Source organism: Pseudophryne corroboree, chromosome 3 (genome assembly GCF_028390025.1).
Source record: "Pseudophryne corroboree isolate aPseCor3 chromosome 3, aPseCor3.hap2, whole genome shotgun sequence".
NCBI lineage: Eukaryota > Metazoa > Chordata > Amphibia > Anura > Myobatrachidae > Pseudophryne > Pseudophryne corroboree.
The window spans coordinates 717143952-717170864 of record NC_086446.1 but is presented as its reverse complement, the minus strand read 5'-3'; the positions used below and the strand labels follow the sequence as shown (position 1 = coordinate 717170864).

Sequence of the window (26913 nt, the reverse complement as noted above, 5' to 3'; positions counted from 1 at the left end):
ACTTGAAAGTTTTCAAGTTCAAGATGGAATCTCTTCGAGCTGTGATTTCCAGCCTAGAGAGGGGGGATTGTATGGCGTCAGTCGACATAAAGATGCCTACTTACACGTCCCGATATTTCCTTCGCATCAGGCCTTCCTCAGGTTTGCGATACAGGACTCTCATTACCAATTTCAAACGTTGCCGTTTGGCCTTTCCACGGCCCCGAGAGTGTTCACCAAGGTCATGGCAGAAATGATGGTTCTCCTTCGCAAGCAGGGGGTTTCAATTATCCCGTACTTGGACGATCTCCTGATAAAGGCAAGGTCCAAGGAAAGGTTGCTAAGGAGTGTGGATTTGGTGCTGTCGGTGCTTCGACAGCACGGTTGGGTGCTAAATTTACCAAAATCTCAGTTGATTCCGACCACCCGGCTGTCTTTTCTGGGCATGATTCTCAACACGGAGTTACAGAGAGTTTTTCTTCCACAAGAATAGGCTCTAGAACTGCAGTTGTTGGTCAGGGAACTTCTGAAGCCGAAGAATGTGTCCATCCATAAATGTACGCGCGTTCTGGGGAAGATGGTGGCGACGTACGAAGCCATTCCGTTCGGCAGGTTTCATGCCCGGGTGTTTCAGTGGGACTTGCTGAACAAATGGTCCGGGTCTCACCTGCACATGCACCGGAAGATAAGTCTATCTCCCAGAGCCAGAATTTCCCTCCTGTGGTGGCTACAAGGGTCTCACCTTCTAGAGGGACGCCGGTTTGGTATCCTGGATTGGGTACTTCTGACGACAGATGCGAGTCTCCGGGGCTGGGGTGCAGTCACCCAAGGCAAGAACTTCCAGGGGAGATGGTTGTTCCAGGAAGCGGGTCTCCACATAAATGTTCTCGAGTTAAAAGCCATTTACAACGGCCTGCTACAGGCAAGAAGCCTTCTTCAGGGTCGACCTGTCCTGGTACAGTCAGACAACATCACAGCGGTGGCACATATCAACCGTCAAGGCGGCACAAGGAGCAGAGCGGCAATGGCGGAGGCCACAAGAATCCTTCGCTGGGCGGAACAACACCTGAGCGCCCTGTCAGCAGTCTTCCTTCCGGGAGCAGACAACTGGGAAGCAGACTTCCTCAGCAGACACGATCTCCATCCGGGAGAGTGGGCTCTTCATCAAGAGGTGTTTGCAGAAGTGACAAAGCGTTGGGGACTCCCTCTGATAGACATGATGGCGTCTCGTCTCAACAAGAAGCTTCCGAGGTATTGTTCCAGGTCAAGGGACCCCCAAGCCAGTGCGGTGGATGCCCTGGTGTCTCCGTGGGTGTTCAAGTCGGTGTATGTGTTCCCTCCGCTTCCTCTCATTCCAAAGGTACTGGGGCTCATTCGGCGAGCAAGGGTTCAGGCGATTCTCGTAGTTCCAGATTGGCCAAGAAGGGCCTGGTATCCGGATCTTCAGGAATTACTAGTGGAAGATCCTTGGCCGCTTCCTCTAAGCGAGGACCTGTTGTTGCAGGGTCCATGCGTGTTTCCAGACTTACCGCGGCTGCGTTTGACGGCATGGAAGTTGAGCGCCAGATCTTAGCTCGTAAAGGTATTCCAGGAGAGGTCATACCTACTCTCCTCAGGGCTAGGAAGGAAGTTACGGCGAAGCATTATCACCGTATTTGGAAGAAGTATGTTTCCTGGTGTGAGTTTAAGAAGGCTCCTGCGGAAGAATTTAATTTGGGGCGTTTTCTCCACTTTTTGCAGGCTGGTGTGGATGCAAGCCTGAAGTTGGGCTCCATCAAGGTGCAGATTTCGGCATTGTCTATTTTCTTTCAAAGAGAACTGGCTGCCCTCCCAGAGGTTCAGACGTTCGTGAAAGGAGTTTTGCATATCAATCCTCCGTTTGTGCCTCCTGTGGCCCCATGGGATCTGGACGTGGTCTTACAGTTTCTCATGTCTTCCTGGTTTGAGCCTTTGCGTAAGGTTGAGTTGAAGTTTCTCACCTGGAAGGTAGTCATGTTGTTGGCACTGGCTTCTGCCAGGCGGGTGTCTGAGTTGGCGGCCTTATCTCATAAAAGCCCGTACTTGGTCTTTCATTCGGATAGGGCAGAATTGAGGACTCGTCAACAATTTTTACCAAAGGTGGTCTCCTCGTTTCACATTAATCAACCTATTGTGGTACCGGTGGCCAGGGATGCTGGGACAGTTCCAAGGTCTCTGGATGTAGTGAGGGCGTTGAAGATCTACGTCGCCCGTACGGCGGTTGCCAGGAAAACTGAGGCCCTGTTTGTCCTGTATTCTTCCAACAAGATTGGTCATCCTGCTTCAAAAGAGACTATTGCACGCTGGATTTATAGTACGATTCAGCAGGCTCATTCTTCGGCCGGATTACCGGTGCCGAAGTCGGTGAAAGCCCATTCTACCAGGAAGGTGGGCTCGTCTTGGGCGGCTGCCCGGGGCGTCTCGGCTTTACAGCTCTGCCGAGCGGCTACTTGGTCGGGTTCAAACACTTTTGCCAAGTTCTATAAGTTTGATACCCTGGCTGATGAGGACCTTGCGTTTGCTCAGTCGGTGCTGCAGAGTCGTCCGCACTCTCCCGCCCGCTCTGGAGCTTTGGTATAAACCCCATGGTCCTTTTGGAGTCCCCAGCATCCTCTAGGACGTAAGAGAAAATAGGATTTTGGTACTTACCGGTAAATCCTTTTCTCATAGTCCGCAGAGGATGCTGGGCGCCCATCCCAGTGCGGACTGTTTCTTGCAGTGTTCTCTTGTCGGTTCACTTAGTTTATACACGGGTTGTGTATTTCTTGTTTCAGCTTGTTGCTGTTGTTTTTTTCATACTGTTATCTGGTTTACTGTTACTCCGGTTGTACGGTACGGTATGGTTGTGGTGTGGGCTGGTATGTTTGTAGCCCTTAGTTTACACAAAAATCCTTTCCTCAAATGTCCGTCTCTCCTGGGCACAGTTCCTATAACTGAGGTCTGGAGCAGGAGCAAAGAGGGAGGAGCCAGTTCACACCCAGTCTTAAGTCTTTTCAGTGTGCCCAAGCTCCTGCGGATCCTGTCTATACCCCATGGTCCTTTTGGAGTCCCCAGCATCCTCTACGGACTAGGAGAAAAGGATTTACCGGTAAGTACCAAAATCCTATTTTTTTATTTTTTTTTTCAATAGTTTTTGTCTACTGTTATTTCAGTTTCTTATTTCTGTTATTTAAGCGGAACAGAGAGCTCAATCTTTGGCCTGGATCTTATGGTTTGATTTCTTTTACCTTTTCCAACAACAATGCAATAGTTTACTTTCAAGAATAATTTTTGTAGCAATTTAACTGTGAAATGTGCTCTAAGTGTCCAAACTCTCCAGTGCATCAGTACCCAAAATATACCTTCCAACTGTTCTTGTTGATGGAGTGGGACAAGTGCACATATATGGCCATGAAAATGTGTGTAGGGGGCACAGTCACCATTCGTAGGGGCATTGTCATGCATCACTAGGTCTTGGTGCTTCCACCCTTCCCTAAAAAGCACCTTTAATGATATACACATCATGTCACGCAGGGCTGTTGAGATAACAAGGGCCAAAGGTACTGTAGGGAGAACAGCCAAATCCGGGGAGAGTGGCCACCCCCCCTCAAAAAAAAGAAAAAGGGAAAACTATATCCTGGTGCCGGGGACTGGAAACACCTGAGTAATTAGTGCCCCACCACCCCTTCCTGCTCCCCGGATGTGTGTGCCACTCGTTTCCTACAGTGAACTTGGCCAACCTCCACCAGAATCGGGACTGAGCTTAAAATCGGGGATAGTAAATACCTTTACATTTTGTACCTTTTAATAAAAGATCTGTCTTTATGCTGTATAATGATGAAATGCAGCGATAATAAACATAGAACATCTGTTTGGTCGTACAAATGTAGTCTTTAAATTGAATCACTACAGTCGTTAAATCCTAGGTGGAAATTATAATATTGCTGTAAAATATTTTGAATTAGCACATAATATCAGGTGTAAATGTGTCGCTCAGGATAATATATAACCTCCATTGAAATCACATTATGTAACTTTTTTTTTTTTTTTTTTTTGCATTGTAAATCAGCTGAGGAATAACCGATCTTTTGTCAATATCGCTAACCCAGTCCTTTAACTCTCTTAAGACATACAGCTCAATACTTAATCTAGTCTAATTGAACGGCGCACAGAGTAATAGTTAGCACACGTTTTGTCATTGTAAAGAATCTGCCAATGTTGCAGGTAAATAGGTCTGTGATGTCCTTAACACACACATACCAGATTATCCAGAGTAAATTGACTGTTCTAGTATTGATCAGTTGTTGTGATGTCCTGAATTGCTGCGTTTAGCAGTGTAGGTGAAATAAAAACACTGTATTTCTGACTATATGAATGGATAATGAGCCATCTGTGGCCAATAAAAGATTTTCAAATATGCTGTGTGCTTAAAATTGTGCAATGCCATAAGGCTTATTTACAATGTTTCCGGGAGTAGATTTAAATCCCTGCGTAGCATCGGTTTCCTTCCCCGATCTGGTAGTATGGGGTAAAGACAAATACATAGACAATGAGGAGACCATTGAGTTAGCTGCAAGTGGTGTGAAGTGTGGTTAAAACTGTGGCACTGAGCGACCAACAACAGTGGCAGTTTCCCCTTGTTCACAAGAAACCTGGAGCTGTTAGGCTACCGTATGGTATGAACCCGGGCAAATTCCAGAACAAGTGAATTGTACAAGGAATGTCCATTTTGGGGAACTTACTCTCTGTTTTGGCAGGCACTCCTCTACTGAGACTTACCCATGTCGTTGCTTTTATTTATATTACCGGGTTGGGTTTGATTTGCCGACGATTGAGATGCTGGCAGTCAGAATACTGACCGCAGCATCCGAAGGTTGTAATCCCAACAGGGAGGTAAATATACTTACCTACACCCCATATCACCCCCCCCCCCCCGTCTCCCTCCCACTGGCTAACACACACCACCCACCACCCCCGTCCGTCTTGCCACCTAATCCTGACATCCCCCCCCTTCCCGCAGCCTATCCCTAACCTTCCCTGGGGGGTGCCAAACCCCCTTTACCTACAGCCTAAACCTAACCCCCCAGGGCCACAGCCTAATACCCCCCGCAGCCTAAACCTAACCTAAACCCACACCACACCCTCCCCCCGCTGCTTACCTGTCCCAAGTACCGCGGGCTTGTTTGTCATCCTGGTTGTCGGGATTCCGGTGCCGGGATGGTGAACCTATTTGGGATGCCGGTGTCGGCATTACAAATAGTGTTGGGATTCCAGTGTCGGGAACTGACAGCGGGGATCCTGACCGGATCCCGTATTTACCACACAGAACAGTGTAATGCTAGGGGTTTGGATAATATTGTGAAAGATTTAGGGATCTATTCAATCATTGTCTGAATTTCCGACAAGTCTGAAAACCGGCACTTTCAGTTTTGTTTAGGTCGAATCTGGATTCTACCAATTCAGGTGCAGTGCAGTTTTTCTGACTTGTCGGAAAACACATGGATCAGCGGATTAGCCGCAGCTTACATTGAATTTGCGGGCGTTTCCGACAGATTTTTGTCCTTTTTTCGACAATGCCGATTCGACTGAAAAAAATAAGTTGGATCTGCATTGTTAAAAATGGGCAACAACCTGTCAGTAATACCCGCAAATTGAATAATGAAGTTTCGGATTCTCTCCGTCGGAAAGGATCCGACACTAATTGAATATACCCCCCTAGTTGTTATTAAAATAATAATTATTATTATTATTATTGTCAAACCACGAGGGTTCAGCAGAGCCTAATAAAGTACATAAACAAATGAGCAAAACAAGATAACAGTGACTTACAGTACAAGACCATGCCGGACAAGTACATACTTTACGTACAGCTAAAGGCAGGTTGCCCTAGGGTAGTTACACTCAGGGCCGGTTCTACACCTTGTGGCGCCCAGTGCGAAAGTTTCCACTGGCGCACCCCCCCCCCCCTGTAGCTGTGCCCCCAGTAGATTTGCCCCAAGTAGTTGTGCCCCCCTGTAGCTGTGCCCCAGTAGATTTGCCCCCTGTAGCTATGCCCCAGTAGATTTGCCCCAGTAGTTGTGCCCCCTGTCTCTGTGCCCCCAGTAGTTGTGCCCCCTGTCACTGTGCCCCTTAGTAGCAGCTTACAAACACACACACACACAAAAAACAATACTTACCACTGCCCCGCTCTTGCTTCCCGACCGCTGCTGCTCCATCTGGCTGCCCGCGGCTCCTCTCTGTGGGAGAGACGTCATGATGTCTCTCCCATAGCAGCGCCGCACAGACACTAGAGGTCAATAATGTCCTCTAGCGTCTGACGTGTGCGCCAGCTGCAGCGGACGCCCATACAGCCCACGGCGTCTGCTGCAGGCGGGGTGCGGGTAGGCGGCGGGCGCCTGTGGGGTGACTGCGGCCGCGCCCCCAGGCCGCAGCGGCCCGGGCGCAGGCGCTGCTTGCCCGAACCAAGAACCGCTCCTGGTTACACTACATGGTAACATCGCTTCACATACTATACATTATATTGTAGTTCCCCTGGTTACATTGGTATCTACAGAATGCTACTGCTTCTACTCTGAGTGCAGATATGTGGCCCACAGCGAATTACTAGGAGGGCTTTGTCTGTCTCAGGCTAAGCAGCCATTATGTGGACTATAGATTGTAAGCTCCACTAGGGCAGGTACTGAAGTGAACATTTAAACACCTTCTGTAAAGCGCTTCTTAATATATTCACTCCATGTAAATGACTGTTAATACAGAATACATATTTGAGATAAAGAATAACCCAATTATACTGCGTTTACGGCAGGGGATTTATATTTCCATTGGGGTGTTGCAGTTTATACCTGTTGCTGTGATTTCCGTCATGTACAGCGGGTGTCCTGACATGTAGACGGCAGAGCTGACACGTTTCTATTAACTCTTCTCCAGTTATCCGTACAGTGAAGACAGCAGTCAGGGGAAGCAGTACATGAATACACGATGTCCGGCTTGGTGTGATCGAATTCTGATGTCGCACTCTGCTAAAGAACTACTTTTAAAGGTAAGCCTCCCGTGGGACTTGTCCTGGCTAAGGGGCCGGTTTCTCTTACTAAGCTAATTATTTCAGAACATCGTTGAGAGATGTAAGTAGCCTGTGTAATGACTAAGAGCATAGGCGATATCACAGGTCGCAGTCACCATTATTGACCATGTGCGAGCTGTCCTAATTCCACAAGCTCTGAATAATGGTGCTATTGTGGTGGCCTCTGATAGCTGGCATCATCTCCAGTTGGGGTGTGGATCAATACATCTACAGTAAAAGGATAGACATCGAAAGGTCCTCATGCAAATGGTTGAGACAGAATATTTATTACGTTTCTTATATAATTCCGTTGCACTTTACAATTGGATAGGACGACACAAGTTTCTATTTGTTTTTTGGGGTGTCATTTTGTATGTTCCAGCGTATATGACCACAATTCGTCCATGTCCCCTTGCTCTGCACTTTTCCGGGCAGGTTATTATTCCCAGTCGTAGTTCACGTGTATGGTAAATCTAGCAAAAGTTGCAAAACATTTTTTTTAAAACGTATCGACCATTGTCATGTTGACCTACTGACCATGTTGACCAGATGGGGTCACACTATTGACTATCTAACTAGACCCTGTCTGTCTTGTGTCTCGAGCCCCTCAAATCGGCGGCAATAGTTCTGGGTCCATCAGTACCCACTAGGCCCTAGGCAGGAGCCTATAACTCCCCTTACAGATGGTCTGATTCTGGTCCTGCTTTAGAGATGGATGAAGGGCGCAGCGGCTGTACGAAACCATGCAAATGCTTGTCTGATCCGCTGCTGCGTCCAATGACTCTGCATCGGATCACTTGCATGAACAACCGCCACCTCCAGTTATGGTTGAGCTGTTGACAGGATATCTGCATTCAAAGACTTAGAACCTGGCATCAGCAAACTGCAAGCACATCCCGGTTTTGTAGAGCCATCCCAATCGCCTCTACACCCGCAAATAGCAGTGGCTTAGAGGGCACTGTGTACGACAACGCAGGCCTCGTTCTGCACGGAACAGATACTGCCCATGTGCAACTCTCCCACCATCAGGTTTACGTACTGACCTGAATCGGGCCCTCTGTTACTGAGGAAGGCAGCCTGTTAGATTACTGGGAACTAGAGGCACCTCTGAGGCATGAGGCACAGCGTTAATATTGATTCAGCCTATGTCGTGCATATGCTTTAATTTCTGTTTTGTAGGGCTTTGCCACTGTTGTGCAGTATATTCTGTGTTTTATGTTATTGTACAAGCCGTAGAGCTTGCAAGCTTCGCTATACACAATCCCTCATTAAAGAGAATACCCTGTGATCTATTATTGGAGACTAAACGCTGATCCAGCTAGATTTCTTTTCAGGGGTTGGGGGAGGCCAAGATTACATCTAACATGCACTTCACCATCTCCGCTCTGAGAATGGATGGTGCTCACAAATTAGCACCCAGCACGTGGAGCGTCCCTTACTAGGCGTTACAGATTGCACAGACATGGGGCTGTAAACAGCTTTCATGCAACACCATCTATCATGCCATGCTCGGTTACCTCACCATCATGTTATTTTATGCTTCCCGAGCCCTAAAACACCAAAGGTTGCCCACTGCTTGCGAGTCACGTTGACGCCTGGTAGCACGCAGTAATGAATGCTCAGCCGAGTGTGGCCGGCTCCTGCTTGTGTAGTGCTGTCATTTGTTTATCTGTCTAAAGATTATACAGTTGAGAATCCACAATTTTATGCTGCCTTTTTAAATTATCAAGTCCCTTTGTGATGAATGCTTTTCCCCTCGCAAAGGAAGTGCCATTATGATCTTGAAATATTGGAAAGTGCTCATGCATACAATGGGGAAGGTTATGTTTTCCTATGTGATTTTGGCAGGCAACCATAATATAAAGTAAACCTGACCTTAAGCCTGCCTAATGCATTAACATAATTTAGTTTTTTGTCCAAACAGTGATGTATATATTACACTCTCACTCATTCAGACTTGAATGATTACAGAGAAAAATCCTTTGCGATATTTAATAATAGCTGACATGTCATCGCTCTGTGTTTGCAGAGGATGTCATTATGGGAATTACAGAGCTTTTTATGTGTTAGAATTACATTGATGGTGCGCACCGTTAAGTCTCCTGCGCCCATCACCACACACACACACACACACACACACACACACACCTCTTTGGTGGAAAAGGAAACGTCCGGGCGCTGGAAGCACACTTGGGACATTTGTGTAGAAACTGCTGCCTAGTAGCTGTAATACGTAGGGTTCCCTTTTCTCTCTGATTTTGGTTTTTAACTTCCCCCCCGCCCCGTTTTACTTTACATTTGTGTCCTCAGACAGTTTTCATGGATGCGTCGAATGTATGCGGAACTTTTTAGGAAGTATATTAATGCCACAATGTAAACACAACAGTAAGCTTGGCTACAGTTTCACTCCAAATGAAAGGTGTAAAATGCATTCGCTTAAAAATCTGGGGCAGATGTATTAACCTGGAGAAGGCATAAGGAAGTGATAAACCAGTGATATGTGCAAGGTGATAAAGGCACCAGCCAATCGGTTCCAATATGTAAATTAACAGTTAGGATCTGCCACTATCGCGGGATGCGTGCCAGTCATCAGCAGTGGCATGCGTGCCCATTCTTCCATTTCTCTGACGTCCTAAGTGGATGCTGGGGACTCCGTCAGGACCATGGGGAATAGCGGCTCCGCAGGAGACAGGGCACAAAAGTAAAAGCTTTAGGATCAGGTGGTGTGCACTGGCTCCTCCCCCTATGACCCTCCTCCAAGCCTCAGTTAGATTTTTGTGCCCGGCCGAGAAGGGTGCAATCTAGGTGGCTCTCCTAAAGAGCTGCTTAGAGTAAAAGTTTTGTTAGGTTTTTTTATTTTCAGTGAGTCCTGCTGGCAACAGGCTCACTGCATCGAAGGACTTAGGGGAGAGAAGTGAACTCACCTGCGTGCAGGATGGATTGGCTTCTTAGGCTACTGGACACCATTAGCTCCAGAGGGAGTCGGAACACAGGTCTCACCCTGGGGTTCGTCCCGGAGCCGCGCCGCCGACCCCCTTGCAGATGCCGAAAAGTGAAGAGGTCCAGAAACCGGCGGCAGAAGACTTTTCAGTCTTCATAAGGTAGCGCACAGCACTGCAGCTGTGCGCCATTGTTGTCAGCACACTTCATAGCAGCGGTCACTGAGGGTGCAGGGCGCTGGGGGGGGCGCCCTGGGCAGCAATGATAGTACCTTATTCTGGCTAAAAATACATCACATATAGCCCCTGGGGGCTATATGGATGTATTTAACCCCTGCCAGGTCTCAGAAAAACGGGAGAAGAAGCCCGCCGAAAAGGGGGCGGGGCCTATTCTCCTCAGCACACAGCGCCATTTTCCCTCACAGAAATGCTGGTGGGAAGGCTCCCAGGCTCTCCCCTGCACTGCACTACAGAAACAGGGTTAAAACAGAGAGGGGGGGCACTTATTTGGCGATATGACTATATATATTAAAATGCTATAAGGGAAAAACACTTATATAAAGGTTGTCCCTGTATAATTATAGCGTTTTTGGTGTGTGCTGGCAAACTCTCCCTCTGTCTCCCCAAAGGGCTAGTGGGGTCCTGTCCTCTATCAGAGCATTCCCTGTGTGTGTGCTGTGTGTCGGTACGTGTGTGTCGACATGTATGAGGACGATGTTGGTGAGGAGGCGGAGCAATTGCCTGTAATGGTGATGTCACTCTCTAGGGAGTCGACACCGGAATGGATGGCTTATTTAAGGAATTACGTGATAATGTCAACACGCTGCAAGGTCGGTTGACGACATGAGACGGCCGGCAAACCAATTAGTACCTGTCCAGGCGTCTCAAACACCGTCAGGGGCGTTAAAACGTCCTTTTACCTCAGTCGGTCGACACAGACACGGACACTGACTCCAGTGTCGACGGTGAAGAAACAAACGTATTTTCCTTTAGGGCCACACGTTACTTGTTAAGGGCAATGAAGGAGATGTTACATATTTCTGATACTACCAAGTACCACAAAAAAGGGTATTATGTGGAGTGTGAAAAAACTACATGTGGTTTTTCCTGAATCAGATAAATTAAATGAAGTGTGTGATGATACGTGGGTTTCCCCCGATAGAAAATTATTGGCGGTATACCCTTTCCCGCCAGAAGTTATGGCACGTTGGGAAACACCCCTTAGGGTGGATAAGGCGCTCACACGCTTATCAAAACAAGTGGCGTTACCGTCTCCAGATACGGCCGCCCTCAAGGAGCCAACTGATAGGAGGCTGGAAAATATCCTAAAAAGTATATACACACATACTGGTGTTATACTGCGACCAGCGATCGCCTCAGCCTGGATGGGCAGCGCTGGGGTGGCTTGGTCGGATTCCCTGACTGGAAATATTGATACCCTTGACAGGGACAGTATTTTATTGACTATAGAGCATTTAAAGGATGCATTTCTATATATGCGAGATGCACAGAGGGATATTTGCACTCTGGCATCAAGAGTAAGTGCGATGTCCATATCTGCCAGAAGATGTTTATGGACACGACAGTCGTCAGGTGATGCAGATTCCAAACGGCACATGGAAGTATTGCCGTATAAAGGGGAGGAGTTATTTGGGGTCGGTCCATCGGACCTGGTGGCCACGGCAACAGCTGGAAAATCCACCTTTTTTACCCCAAGTCACATCTCAGCAGAAAAAGACATCGTCTTTTCAGCCTCAGTCCTTTCGTCCCCATAAGGGCAGGCGGGCAAAAGGCCAGTCATATCTGACCAGGGATAGAGGTAAGGGAAGAAGACTGCAGCAGGCAGCCCATTCCCAGGAACAGAAGCCTTCCACCGCTTCTGCCAAGTCCTCAGCATGACGCTGGGGCCGTACAAACAGGTGCGGTGGGGGGTCGTCTCAAGAGTTTCAGCACGCAGTGGGCTCACTCGCAAGTGGACCCCTGGATCCTACAAGTAGTATCCCAGGGGTACAGATTGGAAATTCGAGACGTCTCCCCCTCGCAGGTTCCTGAAGTTTGCTTTACCAACGTCTCCCTCCGACAGGGAGGCAGTATTGGAAACAATTCACAAGCTGTATTCCCAGCAGGTGATAATCAAAGTACCCCTCCTACAACAAGGAAAGGGGTATTATTCCACACTATATTGTGGTACTGAAGCCAGACGGCTCGGTGAGACCTATTCTAAATCTGAAATATTTGAACACTTACATACAAAGGTTCAAATCAAGATGGAGTCACTCAGAGCAGTGATAGCGAACCAGGAAGAAGGGGACTATATGGTGTCCCTGGACATCAAGGATGCTTACCTCCATGTCCCAATTTGCCCTTCTCACCAAGGGTACCTCAGGTTCGTGGTACAAAACTGTCACTATCAGTTTCAGACGCTGCCGTTTGGATTGTCCACGGCACCCCGGGTCTTTACCAAGGTAATGGCCGAAATGATGATTCTTCTTCAAAGAAAAGGCGTTTAATTATCCCTTACTTGGACGATCTCCTGATAAGGGCAAGGTCCAGAGAACAGTTGGAGGTCGGAGTAGCACTATCTCAAGTAGTTCTACGACAGCACGGGTGGATTCTAAATATTCCAAAATCGCAGCTGTCTCCGACGACACGTCTGCTGTTCCTAGGGATGATTCTGGACACAGTCCAGAATAAGGTGTTTCTCCCGGAGGAGAAAGCCAGGGAGTTATCCGAGCTAGTCAGGAACCTCCTAAAACCAGGAAAAGTGTCAGTGCATCATTGCACAAGGGTCCTGGGAAAAATGGTGGCTTCTTACGAAGCGATTCCATTCGGCAGATTTCACGCAAGAACTTTTCAGTGGGATCTGCTGGAAATAACCCTGTCTCCAAGGACAAGGGTGTCTCTTCTGTGGTGGCTGCAGAGTGCTCATCTACTAAAGGGCCACAGATTCGGCATTCAGGACTGGGTCCTGGTGACCACGGATGCCAGCCTGAAAGGCTGGGGAGCAGTCACACAAGGAAAAAATTTCCAGGGAATGTGATCAAGTCTGGAGACTTCTCTCCACATAAATATACTGGAGCTAAGAGCAATTTACAATGCTCTAAGCTTAGCAAGACCTCTGCTTCAAGGTCAGCCGGTATTGATCCAGTGGGACAACATCACGGCAGTCGCCCACGTAAACAGACAGGGCGGCACAAGAAGCAGGAGGACAATGGCAGAAACTGCAAGGATTCTTCGCTGGGCGGAAAATCATGTGATAGCACTGTCAGCAGTGTTCATTCCGGGAGTGGACAACTGGGAAGCAGACTTCCTCAGCACGACCTCCACCCGGGAGAGTGGGGACTTCATCGGGAAGTCTTCCACATGATTGTGAACCGTTGGGAAAGACCAAAGGTGGACATGATGGCGTCCCGCCTGAACAAAAAACTGGACAGGTATTGCGCCAGGTCAAGAGACCCTCAGGCAATAGCTGTGGACGTTCTGGTAACACCGTGGGTGTACTAGTCGGTGTATGTGTTCCCTCCTCTGCTTCTCATACCTAAGGTACTGAGAATTATAAGACGTAGAGGAGTAAGAACTATACTCGTGGCTCCGGATTGGCCAAGAAGGACTTGGTACCCGGAACTTCAAGAGATGCTCACAGAGGACTCATGGCCTCTGCCGCTAAGAAGGGACTTGCTTCAGCAAGTACCATGTCTGTTCCAAGACTTACCGCGGCTGCGTTTGACGGCATGGCGGTTGAACGCCGGATCCTAAGGGAAAAAGGCATTCCGGAAGAGGTCATTCCTACCCTGGTCAAAGCCAGGAAGGAGGTGACCGCACAACATTATCACCACATGTGGCGAAAATATGTTGCGTGGTGTGAGGCCAGGAAGGCCCCACGAAGAAATTTCAACTCGGTCGATTCCTGCATTTCCTGCAAACAGGAGTGTCTATGGGCCTCAAATTGGGGTCCATTAAGGTTCAAATTTCGGCCCTGTCGATTTTCTTCCAGAAAGAATTGGCTTCAGTTCCTGAAGTCCAGAAGTTTGTCAAGGGAGTACTGCATATACAACCCCCTTTTGTGCCTCCAGTGGCACTGTGGGATCTCAACGTAGTTCTGGGATTCCTCAAATCACATTGGTTTAAACCGCTCAAATCTGTGGATTTGAAATATCTCACATGGAAAGTGACCATGATGTTGGCCCTGGCCTCGGCCAGGCGAGTGTCAAAATTGGCGGCTTTGTCTCACAAAAGCCCATATCTGATTGTCCATTCGGACAGGGCAGAGCTGCGGACTCGTCCCCAGTTTCTCCCTAAGGTGGTGTCAGCGTTTCACCTGAACCAGCTTATTGTGGTACCTGCGGCTACTAGGGACTTGGAGGACTCCAAGTTGCTAGATGTTGTCAGGGCCCTGAAAATATAGGTTTCCAGGACGGCTGGAGTCAGGAAAACTGACTTGCTGTTATCCTGTATGCACCCAACAAACTGGGTGCTCTTGCTTCTAAGCAGACGATTGCTAGTTGGATGTGTAGTACAATTCAGCTTGCACATTCTGTGGCAGGCCTGCCACAGCCAAAATATGTAAATGCCCATTCCACAAGGAAGGTGGGCTCATCTTGGGCGGCTGCCCGAGGGGTCTCGGCTTTACAACTTTGCCGAGCTGCTACTTGGTCAGGGGCACACCCTGGCTGAGGAGGACCTGGAGTTCTCTCACCCGGTGCTGCAGAGTCATCCGCACTCTCCCGCCCGTTTGGGAGCTTTGGTATAATCCCCATGGTCCTGACGGAGTACCCAGCATCCACTTAGGACGTCAGAGAAAATAAGAATTTACTTACCGATAATTCTATTTCTCGTAGTCCGTAGTGGATGCTGGGCGCCCATCCCAAGTGCGGATTGTCTGCAATACTTGTACATAGTTATTGTTACAAAAATCGGGTTATTATTGTTGTGAGCCATCTTTTCAGAGGCTCCGCTGTTATCATGCTGTTAACTGGGTTCAGATCACAGGTTGTACAGTGTGATTGGTGTGGCTGGTATGAGTCTTACCCGGGATTCAAAATCCTTACTTATTGTGTACGCTCGTCCGGGCACAGTATCCTAACTGAGGCTTGGAGGAGGGTCATAGGGGGAGGAGCCAGTGCACACCACCTGATCCTAAAGCTTTTACTTTTGTGCCCTGTCTCCTGCGGAGCCGCTATTCCCCATGGTCCTGACGGAGTCCCCAGCATCCACTACGGACTACGAGAAATAGAATTATCGGTAAGTAAATTCTTATTATTTGTTTTGCATGCGTAATACACATTCCCACATTAGCTTCAATTTAACTTTTTTATTTTATTCTGTACGTAAAATAAACTATACGGCTTTCTGTGGTGAGATCCAGTCAGAATATTGACAGGTTCTGAGTGTCCACATGGACATAAGGCTGACAAGAAACATGTTGACATTCATGGTTAGTATGTTGACATAGAGTGTTGACGCTTAGTATGAAGACACCAGAATGTTGACAGTACTTTATTGTGTTATTTCTCTTACGTCCTAGAGGATGCTGGGGACTCCGTAAGGACCATGGGGTATAGACTGGCTCTGCAGGAGACATGGGCACTCTAAGACTTTAGATGGGTGTGAACTGGCTCCTCCCTCTGCCCCTCCTCCAGACCCCAGTTAGATCCTGTTCCCAGAGGAGACTGGATGCACTGCAGGGGAGCTCTAGTTTCTCTGAAAAGACTTTTGTTAGGTTTTTTATTTTCAGGGAGCACTGCTGGCAACAGGCTCCCTGCTTCGTGGGACTGAGGGGAGTGAAGCAGACCCATTTTCCTGGACTGATGGGCTCTGCTTCTTAGGCTACTGGACACCATTAGCTCCAGAGGGTCGGAACACAGGTGTCGTCCTTGCTGTTCGTCCCAGAGCCGCGCCGCCGTCCTCCTCACAGAGCCGGAAGATAGAAGCCGGGTAAGTATAGGAAGCAAGACTTCAAAGGCGGCAGAAGACTTCAGTTCTTCATGAGGTTCCGCGCAGCGGTCGCGTTGCACGCCATTGCTCCCACAACACACACAGGCACAGCAAGGGTGCAGGGGGGGCGCCCTGTGCAGCAATTTTTACCTCACATAAGCCTGGCACCAGTATATAGCTGCTGTGGAGGCAGTATATAATAAATCCCCGGCCAGTATAAAGAAAAATAGCGGGACCGAAGCCCGCCGTTGAGGGGGCGGAGCTTGATCCTCCAGCACTAACCAGCGCCATTTTCTCCACAGCAAGCTGCAGAGAAGCTGCTACTGGACTCTCCCCTGCTGAACAAGTAACAGGGGGCAAAAACGAGGGGGGGGGGGGGGGGGCACATTTATTTGGTGCTAATTGTGTATACAAAGCGCTGTACAGGCTGGGACTTTGTTTCAGTATCTAGTGGCGCTGAGTGTGTGCTGGCATACTCTCTCTCTGTCTCTCCAAAGGGCCTTATTGTGGGTCTGTCCCCATATTCTTATATCCCAGTGTGTGTGGGGGTGTCAGTACGTGTGTGTCGACATGTCTGAAGCGGAAGGCTCGTCTAGGGAGGATGCAGAGCAGATGGTGGTGGTGTCTCCGTCGGCACAGCAGACACCTGATTGGTTGGACATGTGGAATGTTTTAAATGCTAATGTAACTTTATTACATAAGAGATTGGACAAAGCAGAGTCCAAGGACAAAGCAGGGAGTCAATCCATGGCATTGACTGTGTCACAAGACCCTTCAGGGTCCCATAAACGTCCCTTTTCCCAGATAGCAGACACCGATACCGACACGGATTCCGACTCCAGTGTCGACTATGATGATGCAAGGTTGCACCCAAGAGTGGCCAAGAGTATTCAATTTATGATTATTGCAATAAAAGATGTTTTACATATCACGGAGGACCCTTCTGTCCATGACACGAGGGTCTGCATGTTTAAGGAAAAGAAACCTGAGGTAACGTTTCCCCCATCTCATGAGCTGAACGCTTTATTTGAAAAGGCTTGTGAAACTCCAGACAAGAGGCTGCAGGTTCCCAAGAGAATTATTATGCCGTATCCTTTCCCCTCAAAGGACAGGTTACGGTGGGAATCCTCGCCCACGGTGGACAAGGCCTTGACGCGCTTGTCCAAAAAGGTGGCACTACCGTCCCCGGACACGGCGGCCCTAAAGGATCCTGCGGATCGCAGGCAGGAAACTACCTTAAAATCAATTTATGCGACTACGGGAGCCCTGCTCAGACCTGCAGTAGCGTCGGCATGGGTGGGTAGCGCAATTGCAGCGTGGGCAGATAATTTGTCATCTGACATTGACACCCTAGATAAAGATAGTATTTTGTTGACCTTAGGTCACATCAAGGACACAGCGTTATATATGAGAGAAGCTGCGAGAGATATTGGGCTTTTGGGTTCAAGAGCCAATGCCATGGCAGTTTCTGCTAGAAGGTCAATGGACAGGTGATGCTGATTCAAAGAGACATATGGAGGCTTTGCCTTACAAAGGTGAAGTTTTATTTGGGGAGGGCCTCGCGGACCTGGTTTCCACAGCTACCGCGGGTAAGTCTTCTTTTTTGCCTTACGTTCCCCCACAGCAAAAGAAAACACCTCAATACCAGATGCAGTCCTTTCGGTCGCATAAGTTCAGAAAGGGTCGTGGCTCCTCCTTCCTCGCCAGAGGTAGAGGGAAAAGAACACCAGCTACGGCTAGTTCCCAGGAATAAAAATCCTCCCCGGCCTCTACAAAATCCACCGCATGACGCTGGGGCTCCGCTACGGGAGTCCGCACCGGTGGGGGCACGTCTTCGACTCTTCAGCCAAGTCTGGGTTCAGTCGGATTTGGATCCTTGGGTGGTCGAAATTGTATCCCAAGGCTACAAACTGGAATTCGAAGATGTGCCTCCACACCGATTTTTCAAATCGGCCTTTGCCAGCTTCTCCCCCAGAGAGGGAAATAGTTTCAGCTGCCATACAAAAGCTGTGTCAACAGCAGGTGATTTTCAAGGTTCCCCAACAGGGTAAAGGGTTTTATTCAACCCTGTTTGTGGTCCCGAAGCCGGATGGCTCGGTCAGACCAATTCTGAATCTAAAATCCCTAAACCTATACCTGTATTTGAAAAGGTTCAAATTCAAGATGGAATCTCTCCGGGCAGTGATCTCCAGCCTGGAAGGGGGGGATTTTATGGTGTCACTAGACATAAAGGATGCATACCTTCATGTCCCCATATATCCGCCTCATCAGGCGTACCTGAGATTCGCTGTATAGGATTGTCATTACCAGTTTCAGACGTTGCCGTTTGGGCTTTCCACGGCCCCGAGAATTTTCACCAAGGTAATGGCGGAAATGATGGTGCTCCCGCGCAAGCAGGGGGTCACAATTATCCCATACTTGGACGATCTTCTGATAAAGGCAAGATCAAGAGATCAGTTACTAAAAAGCGTGTCTCTCTCCCTGAGAGTACTACAACAACACGGCTGGATTCTAAATCTACCAAAGTCGCAGTTGGTTCCGACAACTCGGCTGTCATTTTTGGGCATGGTTCTGGACACGGAAAAAAGAGGGTTTTTCTCCCAATGGAAAAAGCCCAGGAACTCCAGAACATGGTCAAGGACCTGCTGAAACCAAAAAGAGTGTCAGTTCATCAATGCACTCGAGTATTGGAAAAGATGGTGGCGGCCTACGAGGCCATTCCGTTCGGCAGGTTCCAGAACTTTTCAGTGGGACCTTCTGGACAAGTGGTCAGGGTCTCATCTACAAATGCATCGGAAGATAAGCCTTTCCTCCAGGGCCAAGATCTCTCTCCTGGCGTGGCTCCAGAGTGCTCACCTTCTAGAGGGTCGCAGGTTTGGCATTCAAGATTGGGTTCTTGTGACCACGGACGCGAGCCTCCGAGGATGGGGAGCAGTCACACAAGGAAAAAAATTTCAGGGAATATGGTCAAGCCAGGAGGCTTGTCTACACATCAATGTGCTGGAATTAAGGGCCATATACAACGGCCTACAACAGGCGGAGAAGCTTCTTCTCCAGTCAGACAACGTCACAGCCGTGGCGCATGTAAACCGCCAGGGCGGGACAAACAGCAGAGCAGCAATGGCGGAAGCCACCAGGATTCTTCGCTGGGCGGAAAATCATGTAAGCGCTCTGTCAGCGGTCTTCATTCCGGGAGTAGACAACTGGGAAGCAGACTTCCTCAGCAGACACGATCTCCATCCAGGAGAGTGGGGACTTCATCAAGAGGTCTTTGCAGAGGTAACAAGTCGTTGGGGACTTCCTCAAATAGACATGAGGGTGTCACGCCTCAACAGAAAGCTTCGGACGTATTGTTCCAGGTCGAGGGACCCTCAGGCAGTGGCGGTGGACGCCCTGGTGACACCGTGGGTGTTTCAGTCGGTCTATGTGTCCCCTCCACTTCCACTTATCTCAAAAATATTGAGAATCATAAGACGAACAAGAGTGCAGACAGTACTCATTGTTCCAGATTGGCCTCGAAGGGCCTGGTATTCAGATCTTCAGGAAATGATCACAGAAGATCCGTGGCCTCTTCCTCCCAGGGAGGATCTGTTGCAACAGGGGCCCTGTGTGTTCCAAGACTTACCGCGGTTACGTTTGACGGCATGGCGGTTGAACACCAAATCCTAGCAAGGAAAGGTATTCCAGGGGAAGTCATCCCTACTCTAATCAAAGCTAGGAAGGAGGTAACGGCGAAGCATTATCGCCGTATCTGGAGGAAATATGTGTCTTGGTGTGAAGCCAAGAATGCTCCTACGGAAGATTTTCAGCTGGGTTGTTTTCTCCATTTTCTACAGACAGGAGTGGATATGGGCCTAAAGTTAGGCTCCATGAAGGTCTCTATATTCTTTCAGAAGGAATTGGATTCTCTCCCAGAAGTCCAGACTTTTGTAAAGGGAGTGCTGCACATCCAACCTCCTTTTGTGCCCCCAGTGGCGCCGTGGGACCTTAACGTGGTGTTACAGTTCCTTAAATCACACTGGTTTGAACCTCTTCAAACAGTTGAATTAAAATTTCTCACTTGGAAAGTGGTCATGTTGTTGGCCTTGGCATCTGCGAGGCTCGTGTCCGAATTGGCGGCTTTGTCTCACAAGAGCCCCTATCTGATTTTCCATGTGGATCGAGCAGAGTTGAGGACTCAATTTCTGCCTAAAGTGGTTTCGTCGTTTCATATGAACCAACCTATTGTGGTGCCTGTGGCTACGGGTGAATTGGAGGATTCCAAGTCCCTTGATGTAGTCAGGGCCTTAAAAATGTATGTAGCCAGGACGGCTCGGGTTAGGAAAACAGAGGCACTGTTTGTCCTGTATGCAGCCAACAAGGTTGGCGCTCCTGCTTCTAGCAGACTATTGCTCGCTGGATCTGTAACACGATTCAGCTGGCTCATTTTCTACGGCTGGATTGCCGTTACCAAATTCGGTAAAGGCCCATTCCACTAGGAAGGTGGGCTCTTCTTGGGCGGCTGCCCGAGGCGTCTCAGCATTACAGCTTTGCCGAGCAGCTACTTGGTTGGGTTCAAACACTTTTGCAAAATTCTACAAGTTTGATACCCTGGCTGATGAGGACCTCATGTTTGCTCAATCGGTGCTGCAGAGTCATCCGCACTCTCCTGCCCGGAATGGAGCTTTGGTATAATCCCCATGGTCCTTACGGAGTCCCCAGCATCCTCTAGGACGTAAGAGAAAATAAGATTTTAAACCTACCGGTAAATCTTTTTCTCCTAGTCCATAGAGGATGCTGGGCGCCCGTCCCAGTGCGGACAAATTCTGCAAGGCTTGTATATAGTTGTTGCTTACATAAGGGTTATGTTACAGTTGAGATCAGTCTCTGGCTGATGCTGTTTTGTTCATGCTGTTAACTGGTTTAGTATATACCATGTTGTACGGTGTGTATGGTGTGGGCTGGTATGTATCTCGCCCTTAGATTAACAAAAATCCTTTCCTCGTACTGTCCGTCTCCTCTGGGCACAGTTCTATAACTGAGGTCTGGAGGAGGGGCATAGAGGAAGGAGCCAGTTCACACCCATCTAAAGTCTTAGAGTGCCCATGTCTCCTGCGGAACCCGTCTATACCCCATGGTCCTTACGGAGTCCCCAGCATCCTCTACGGACTAGGAGAAAAAGATTTACCGGTAGGTTTAAAATCTTATTTTTGGGGTTAGGTTTAATGTTAGACTACAAGGTATCCGGATTTTAGGTCGACACTACCTAGGTCAACTGTCAATAGGTCCACCACTATTGGTCAACATTGACATGGTCGACATAGGAAAAATGTCAACACATTAAAATGGTCGACATGGCTTTTTAAAAATAAATATTTTTTACTTTTTCATACTTTACCATCCACGTGGACTACAACTGAGAATAGTAACCTTGCCTGCCGCATGGTGAGTGAAGTGAACCATGTAAGGGGATGCGGTGCACTAATTTTTGGCCCCAAAAAAATCCATGTCGACCATTTTCATGTGTCGACTATTTTCCCATGTTAAACACCAAACAAAAAAATTAGGATGGGACTTAACTGGCGCTTAAATAGATCACAATCGTCTCCCCTGTAGAAAAAACCTTTTCAGGATCGTGGAGTTGTGGTCCGCAAGTTTCACATGGGGACAAAATAATCACATATAGTGAAGTTCCATTTAATGAAATACAACTTAAAACATGAGCTGTGCAAGAGAATCTAAAACAATCTGTGCTCCACAAATAAAAGGCAGTGGTTCCTTCAGGTTTAAGCAAAGCAATTACCAGCTAGTCCAGAACTGCAAATACATTTCTAAAGGCGCAGTGTATCATAGAGTCCCGGACACTCCGACCACTCCTCCTGTAGCTGGTCCTGCCTAACGCCACCAATGGACTGTCCACCTGCCGCACCAACGCGTTTCAGTCTCGAGCTGAGATCTTTTTCAAGGTAGTGTCCACTGTATTTGCAGTTCTGGACCAGCTGGTAATTGCTTTGCTTAAACCTGAAGGAACCACTGCCTTTGATGTGTGGAGCACAGATTGTTTTAGATTCTCTTGCACAGCTCATGTTTTAAGTTGTATTTCATTAAATGGAACTTCACTATATGTGATTATTTTGTCCCCATTTATGTAAAACTGACGGAGCACAACTCCACGATCCTGAAAAGGATTCTTCTACAGGGGAGACGATTGTGATCTATATAAGCGCCAGTTAAGTCCCATCCTAATTTTTTTGTTTGGTGTTTCACATTGGTGAAGGGTTTGGGAAACCTTCTCAAAGGGAAGGGATTTACAGGCTGCTTAGTGCCCCCGATCGGGATTCACTTACTTCAAACGGTTTACTATTTTCCCATGTTGACCATATTAATGTCGCCCAATAGTGGTCAACCTAATGACTGTCAACCTTAACTAGCTCAATCCTTTGAACCATAACCGACTACAATATGCAAAAAACAAACCTGTATATCGACACTGATGTCGACATTATGAACATGTCCTTATTGACTTTATTGACTGCCGACATTCTGAATATCGTCTTTTCATATCACACGCTTCTCAGGCAGGTGTGTCTGTGTGCCAGTCTGTCTTCTCACAATTGCGCAAACACACACACCTTAATGTACCTAGGTTAGAATGCGCTGTCCCGCCTCTCCAGACGCATCATGTAAAGCTCCGTAAGTGCGTATGTGTGCACCCACGCTTCTGGTAATGTGCAGAGTCATCTTACATAGGCCATGTGGGTTGGCGTAGGTCTGACTCGCACCCTGTTCTGACATACTTCTCCGTAAAGCTTCTAAGCAATGATTCCAGGCACACAACTGCAGACGTTACCATGTCCACCCCCAGTAAGTGTTGGGCTGGTTCCATAATCGTTAGATCCATGAATAATAAATATTCTAGTTCACAGATTGATGAACGTGGGAAATCCATATTTTATTTCAAAATGTTGGCACAATTATCGCAGAGTAGATGAATATACACATCTATACGGTATTGTCTAGACTGAATTTATCTTCTTTTCTTCTCCAGTCAGAGAACGATGAAAGAATAGTGGTGTATGACAGCATTGGGCCAAATATCTGCATGGGGGACCACAAGGTAAGGCGGCCGCTTCTCCTATTGTGTTGTGCTCAGTCCCAAAGCTGTGTCATGCTTCCAACATACCTCCCTGATGTCCCAATTACGTTGGGACTGTCCCTTTTTGCCATCTCGTCAGCCAGGACCTTCTCCCGACTGCTGTGAATGTTAGACGGTGCACTCGGCAATACATGGGTCTTCGTACGCAATGGTGGGTGAGCGTTACCCTGAAATGCAGACGTTCCAGATACAAACCCACATGACATGGCCACGCCCACTGTTTTGCTCAAAGAGATTGTTGGGAGATATGTTGAAACATGCTTGATATATATGAACCCCCAAACCAGCCCGCTCACTTAAATAGCTTCCCAGAATGCACCTGGATGTGTTCCGCAAGTTATGCCTCCATAATTTTAGTTTTTAACATTCAGTACTTGTTTCATTCTTTTTGTGGTTTTCAGAATAATGGAAGCTTATGTTCTCATACCATACTGCAATATTTCCTTCTTATGTACTAAATATGTATTATGTAATAATATGTACATGTGTTTTAAGGGTAATTATCACCAGATGTCATAGGCCTAGAAATGAGCCCTCACTATTAGTAAATTGATCTGCTGCATTTTGATAACTATCGTTTAGGCTCACTGATTTATCAAGCAGTGAAAAGAGTGGAGAAGTGGACCTGTGGTTGAGTTGCTCATAGCAACCAAATCGCCTTCCACGTAACATTTATTAAGTACATTCTATTAAATGATAGGTGGTAACTTATTGGTCAGTGGTGGCTCCAGAGTTGGGGCTGCAGCACAGTCCAGAATTCAATAAAGGAGCCACACCAACTGCCAGTGAGCCCGGCCGGCGATGTTTGGCAGTGGTTGGGGTGGCAGTTGGTGTGGCTCCTCTATTTGAATTTTGGCACTGCAGCCGCACCTCTGGAGCCACCACTGGTTGCTATGGGCAAAATCACTCTTTTCACTGCATGACATATCAACCCCTCATTCTCGCAATGTTTGACTCTGCATCCTGTGAACTAGATATTTGTACAAAGTATATATTCAGCTGTGACTCAGGGGGGCTACTGATGGGCCAGCTGTGTAGTGTTCCTGGGACTTACCTGACCTGTAATTCTTTGTGCTGCATTCTTGGCAACATTGTTATCTGACCACGTTTTGTCCTTTCCACAGCCTGTCTTCCTGTCCTTCCGAATAGCCGCCGGGGCAGGTAAAGCTAATGCACATGTGCACAAGTGTTGTATCGTGCAGTGATGTGGTGGTAAATATCCTTTTCTCTCTTTATTTTCTTCAATTATTATGATTTACTGCTATTGTTTGTTGGATGTGCTTGCTTAGTAGACTGTTGGTTGTTGCTCTTGCAGTTTAATAAACACACTTGCCCGTTCCACAGGGAAAAGATGCCAACACAACGAAAAGATCTATCAAGAGACCACGCTGTGAGGACGGGCACCGGCAGTATACCAGACTGCTCCTTGTTAGAGCCGCAACGGTAACACCAGGTCCTCACAGCCACCTTTGTAAATTACGAATCATCTACTAGGCTTCATCTTCCCAACAAGTCTCACATACCTCACTTTCTTGTACGGTTCTAGAACATCCAGTAGGAACATGGATACATGTATATATATTTTTTTTTACATCACTGTTGTGTTGCCAAAATGATAGCAGACCATACATATCTGGTGAAGGTCCTACGTCGTTACTCTGCAAAGTCACGACCCAGTCCAGAAGCCAAGCACGCAGAGCTTTTCTTCACAGTCATCGTATGGAGATGTAATCAGCCCGTCTGGTCGGCAGCGACACCGGACAGTGCTGTGCTGGTGCCTCCACTATGGCAAAGGGAAGGACCTCTATGGCTGGACGGAACGGCGTCACATATGAGTCACTCCATTCACATGCTGACGGAATCCTGCCAGAGGGGCCTGTTATCACTAATCACCAATTTACCGCTTTCTTTTTATTAAAGACTGAAACGCTAATGAAGTCATTAAAGGTTTGAAGTTTGCCAGCAAATGACTGGAGCAACTTAGGGGAGATTTTCCTAATAGTAGCGAAGATATTAATGGTTTTAAAAATGTGTTTTCATTGTCGACTGAGGCCTCTATCTCTAATGTTAGGCCAGCTAGGGGTGTAGCCACTAAAGTGCAATAATCATTGACCTCTTGCAGTGACCATTCAGATCAATAGTCATTACTAAATATCAGCAACTAACGCACTCCAGGCCGGAAAACCCCACCCTCCGGCCCGCCCCTTATTTTAGTGTTTTAAGGATAAATGTGATTTCCATGTTATTTACTACACTGCCATATAACATGGCTTGTTTGTTTCTGAAGTCACATAGCAGCTGCTTTTCATTTTTTTATATATATATATATATAATATATAAATATGAAAAATATATATACTTTTTAAAATAATTTATAAATCCTACCAAATCCTATGCTAAGTATTCTTTCCAGTACTGGCGTGTGTGCCATATCAGTAAATAGCGTTCAGGAGTAGCAGTTTCAGATATATGTACATCAGCAACCAAAATTTATATATGTAACCTCTTTGTGTCGTCCTCCTTGATGCAGAAGCACCGTAGATTCTAATATATATATATATATATATATATATATATAATATTTTCACATTATATACAGTAGCAGTTTTCACTTTATTACTCTTGTAATAAATTATTTCTATGTACTATTAAGGACTGAACGTTACGTTTCTAGTTAGGCTTTGGGTGTCTCTTTTAAGGGTTTTGTAAACCTGTCTGTCTTTTTATTACTGTTCTATGGTGCCAATTACTCTCTATACACAGTGATGACACGGGAGACATGACCTATATAGATTCTATAGAATAGCCTATTTCAGGTAGAACCTAGTTTTAGAACTTTTGTGTTCAGAGTTTTTATTATTTTTTAGGAAAGCAAAAATGTTGTCGCTGTTGGCAGGTGACACCCCCCCTCCCCCCTAGAGTACCACCTGCAGAAAGGTAATTGGAGAGAGCCTGTTTATGAAACACAAATGTTTGTACTATTGATTTTATTTGGAACACTACAGAGCTCACGGACTGCGATTACATTAGATTGAGGCTTTGTGTTTTTGTTTTTTGGTATAAATCACTACATTTTGGAAATGGAGCTAGGTCCACTTACAGGATCTGTCTTTCTCAGCTACACCGCTGTCAGTGTGTACAAGGCGGATGCTGTGTTATGTTAGTGTGCCATATCTGTTGTAATCTTCTCACAAGACTGTGTTCATGCAAACGGAGATTCCACTTGATGGTTATATGTATGAATCGCCTTTAAACAACATGGGCTATCTAGTTCTCAACTTCAAGCAATAAACTGTTCATTGTGACAATCTAGTGGTGGTTTATGTGTCGTCTGTTTTTCTTTTCCCTTTTCTAGTTTCATTGGCTTTATTAACATTCACGGGCAGATGTATTAACCTGGAGAAGGCATAAGGAAGTGATAAAAACCAGTGATAAGTGCAAGGTGATAAGTGCACCAGCCAATCTGCTCCAATATGTAAATTAACAGGAGCTGATTGGCTGGTGCGTTTATCACCTTGCACATATCACTGCTTTATCACTTCCTTATGCCGTCTCCAGGTTAATACATCTGCCCCACAGTCCGATACACCCCCTAGGCTACATGTGGCATTCCAGTTGCTGTGGAACCACAAATCTCAGCATGCCCTTTCTACTGTGGCAGGACATGACGGGATGTGTGGATCCACAGCAGCTGCAGTGCCTGCTGGTCAACGGTGTAATTTATGGACAACCTCTTGTGATTTACCAAAAGTAATTCATTTTAGGTATATAATATGACTGGTTCAGTATGATTTACCAACAGACACAATACCGACGGTCATAATCCCGACAGCCATTGACCGACATTCATTACGGCGACATGTTCAAAA

At 47.2% G+C, this 26913-nt stretch overlaps 1 protein-coding gene across 4 annotated transcripts in view; it reads left to right on the top strand.

Moving 5' to 3' along the window:
- The window catches only part of INPP5A (inositol polyphosphate-5-phosphatase A), a 911370-nt gene extending 885014 nt beyond the window's left edge, over positions 1-26356 (top strand). For 2 of the 4 annotated variants that reach the window (XM_063962166.1, XM_063962168.1), the window contains exons 13-16: positions 6904-7015; positions 22937-23005; positions 24169-24205; positions 24389-26356. In XM_063962166.1, coding sequence (XP_063818236.1) covers positions 6904-7015; positions 22937-23005; positions 24169-24205; positions 24389-24438 — 268 coding nt within the window. In that variant the 3' untranslated portion in view covers positions 24439-26356. Of the gene's footprint in view, positions 1-6903; positions 7016-22936; positions 23006-24168; positions 24257-24388 lie in introns of all 4 variants that reach the window. The other 2 variants (XM_063962167.1, XM_063962170.1) reach the window with 1 other exon arrangement.
- The last annotated feature ends 557 nt before the right edge of the window (positions 26357-26913 follow it).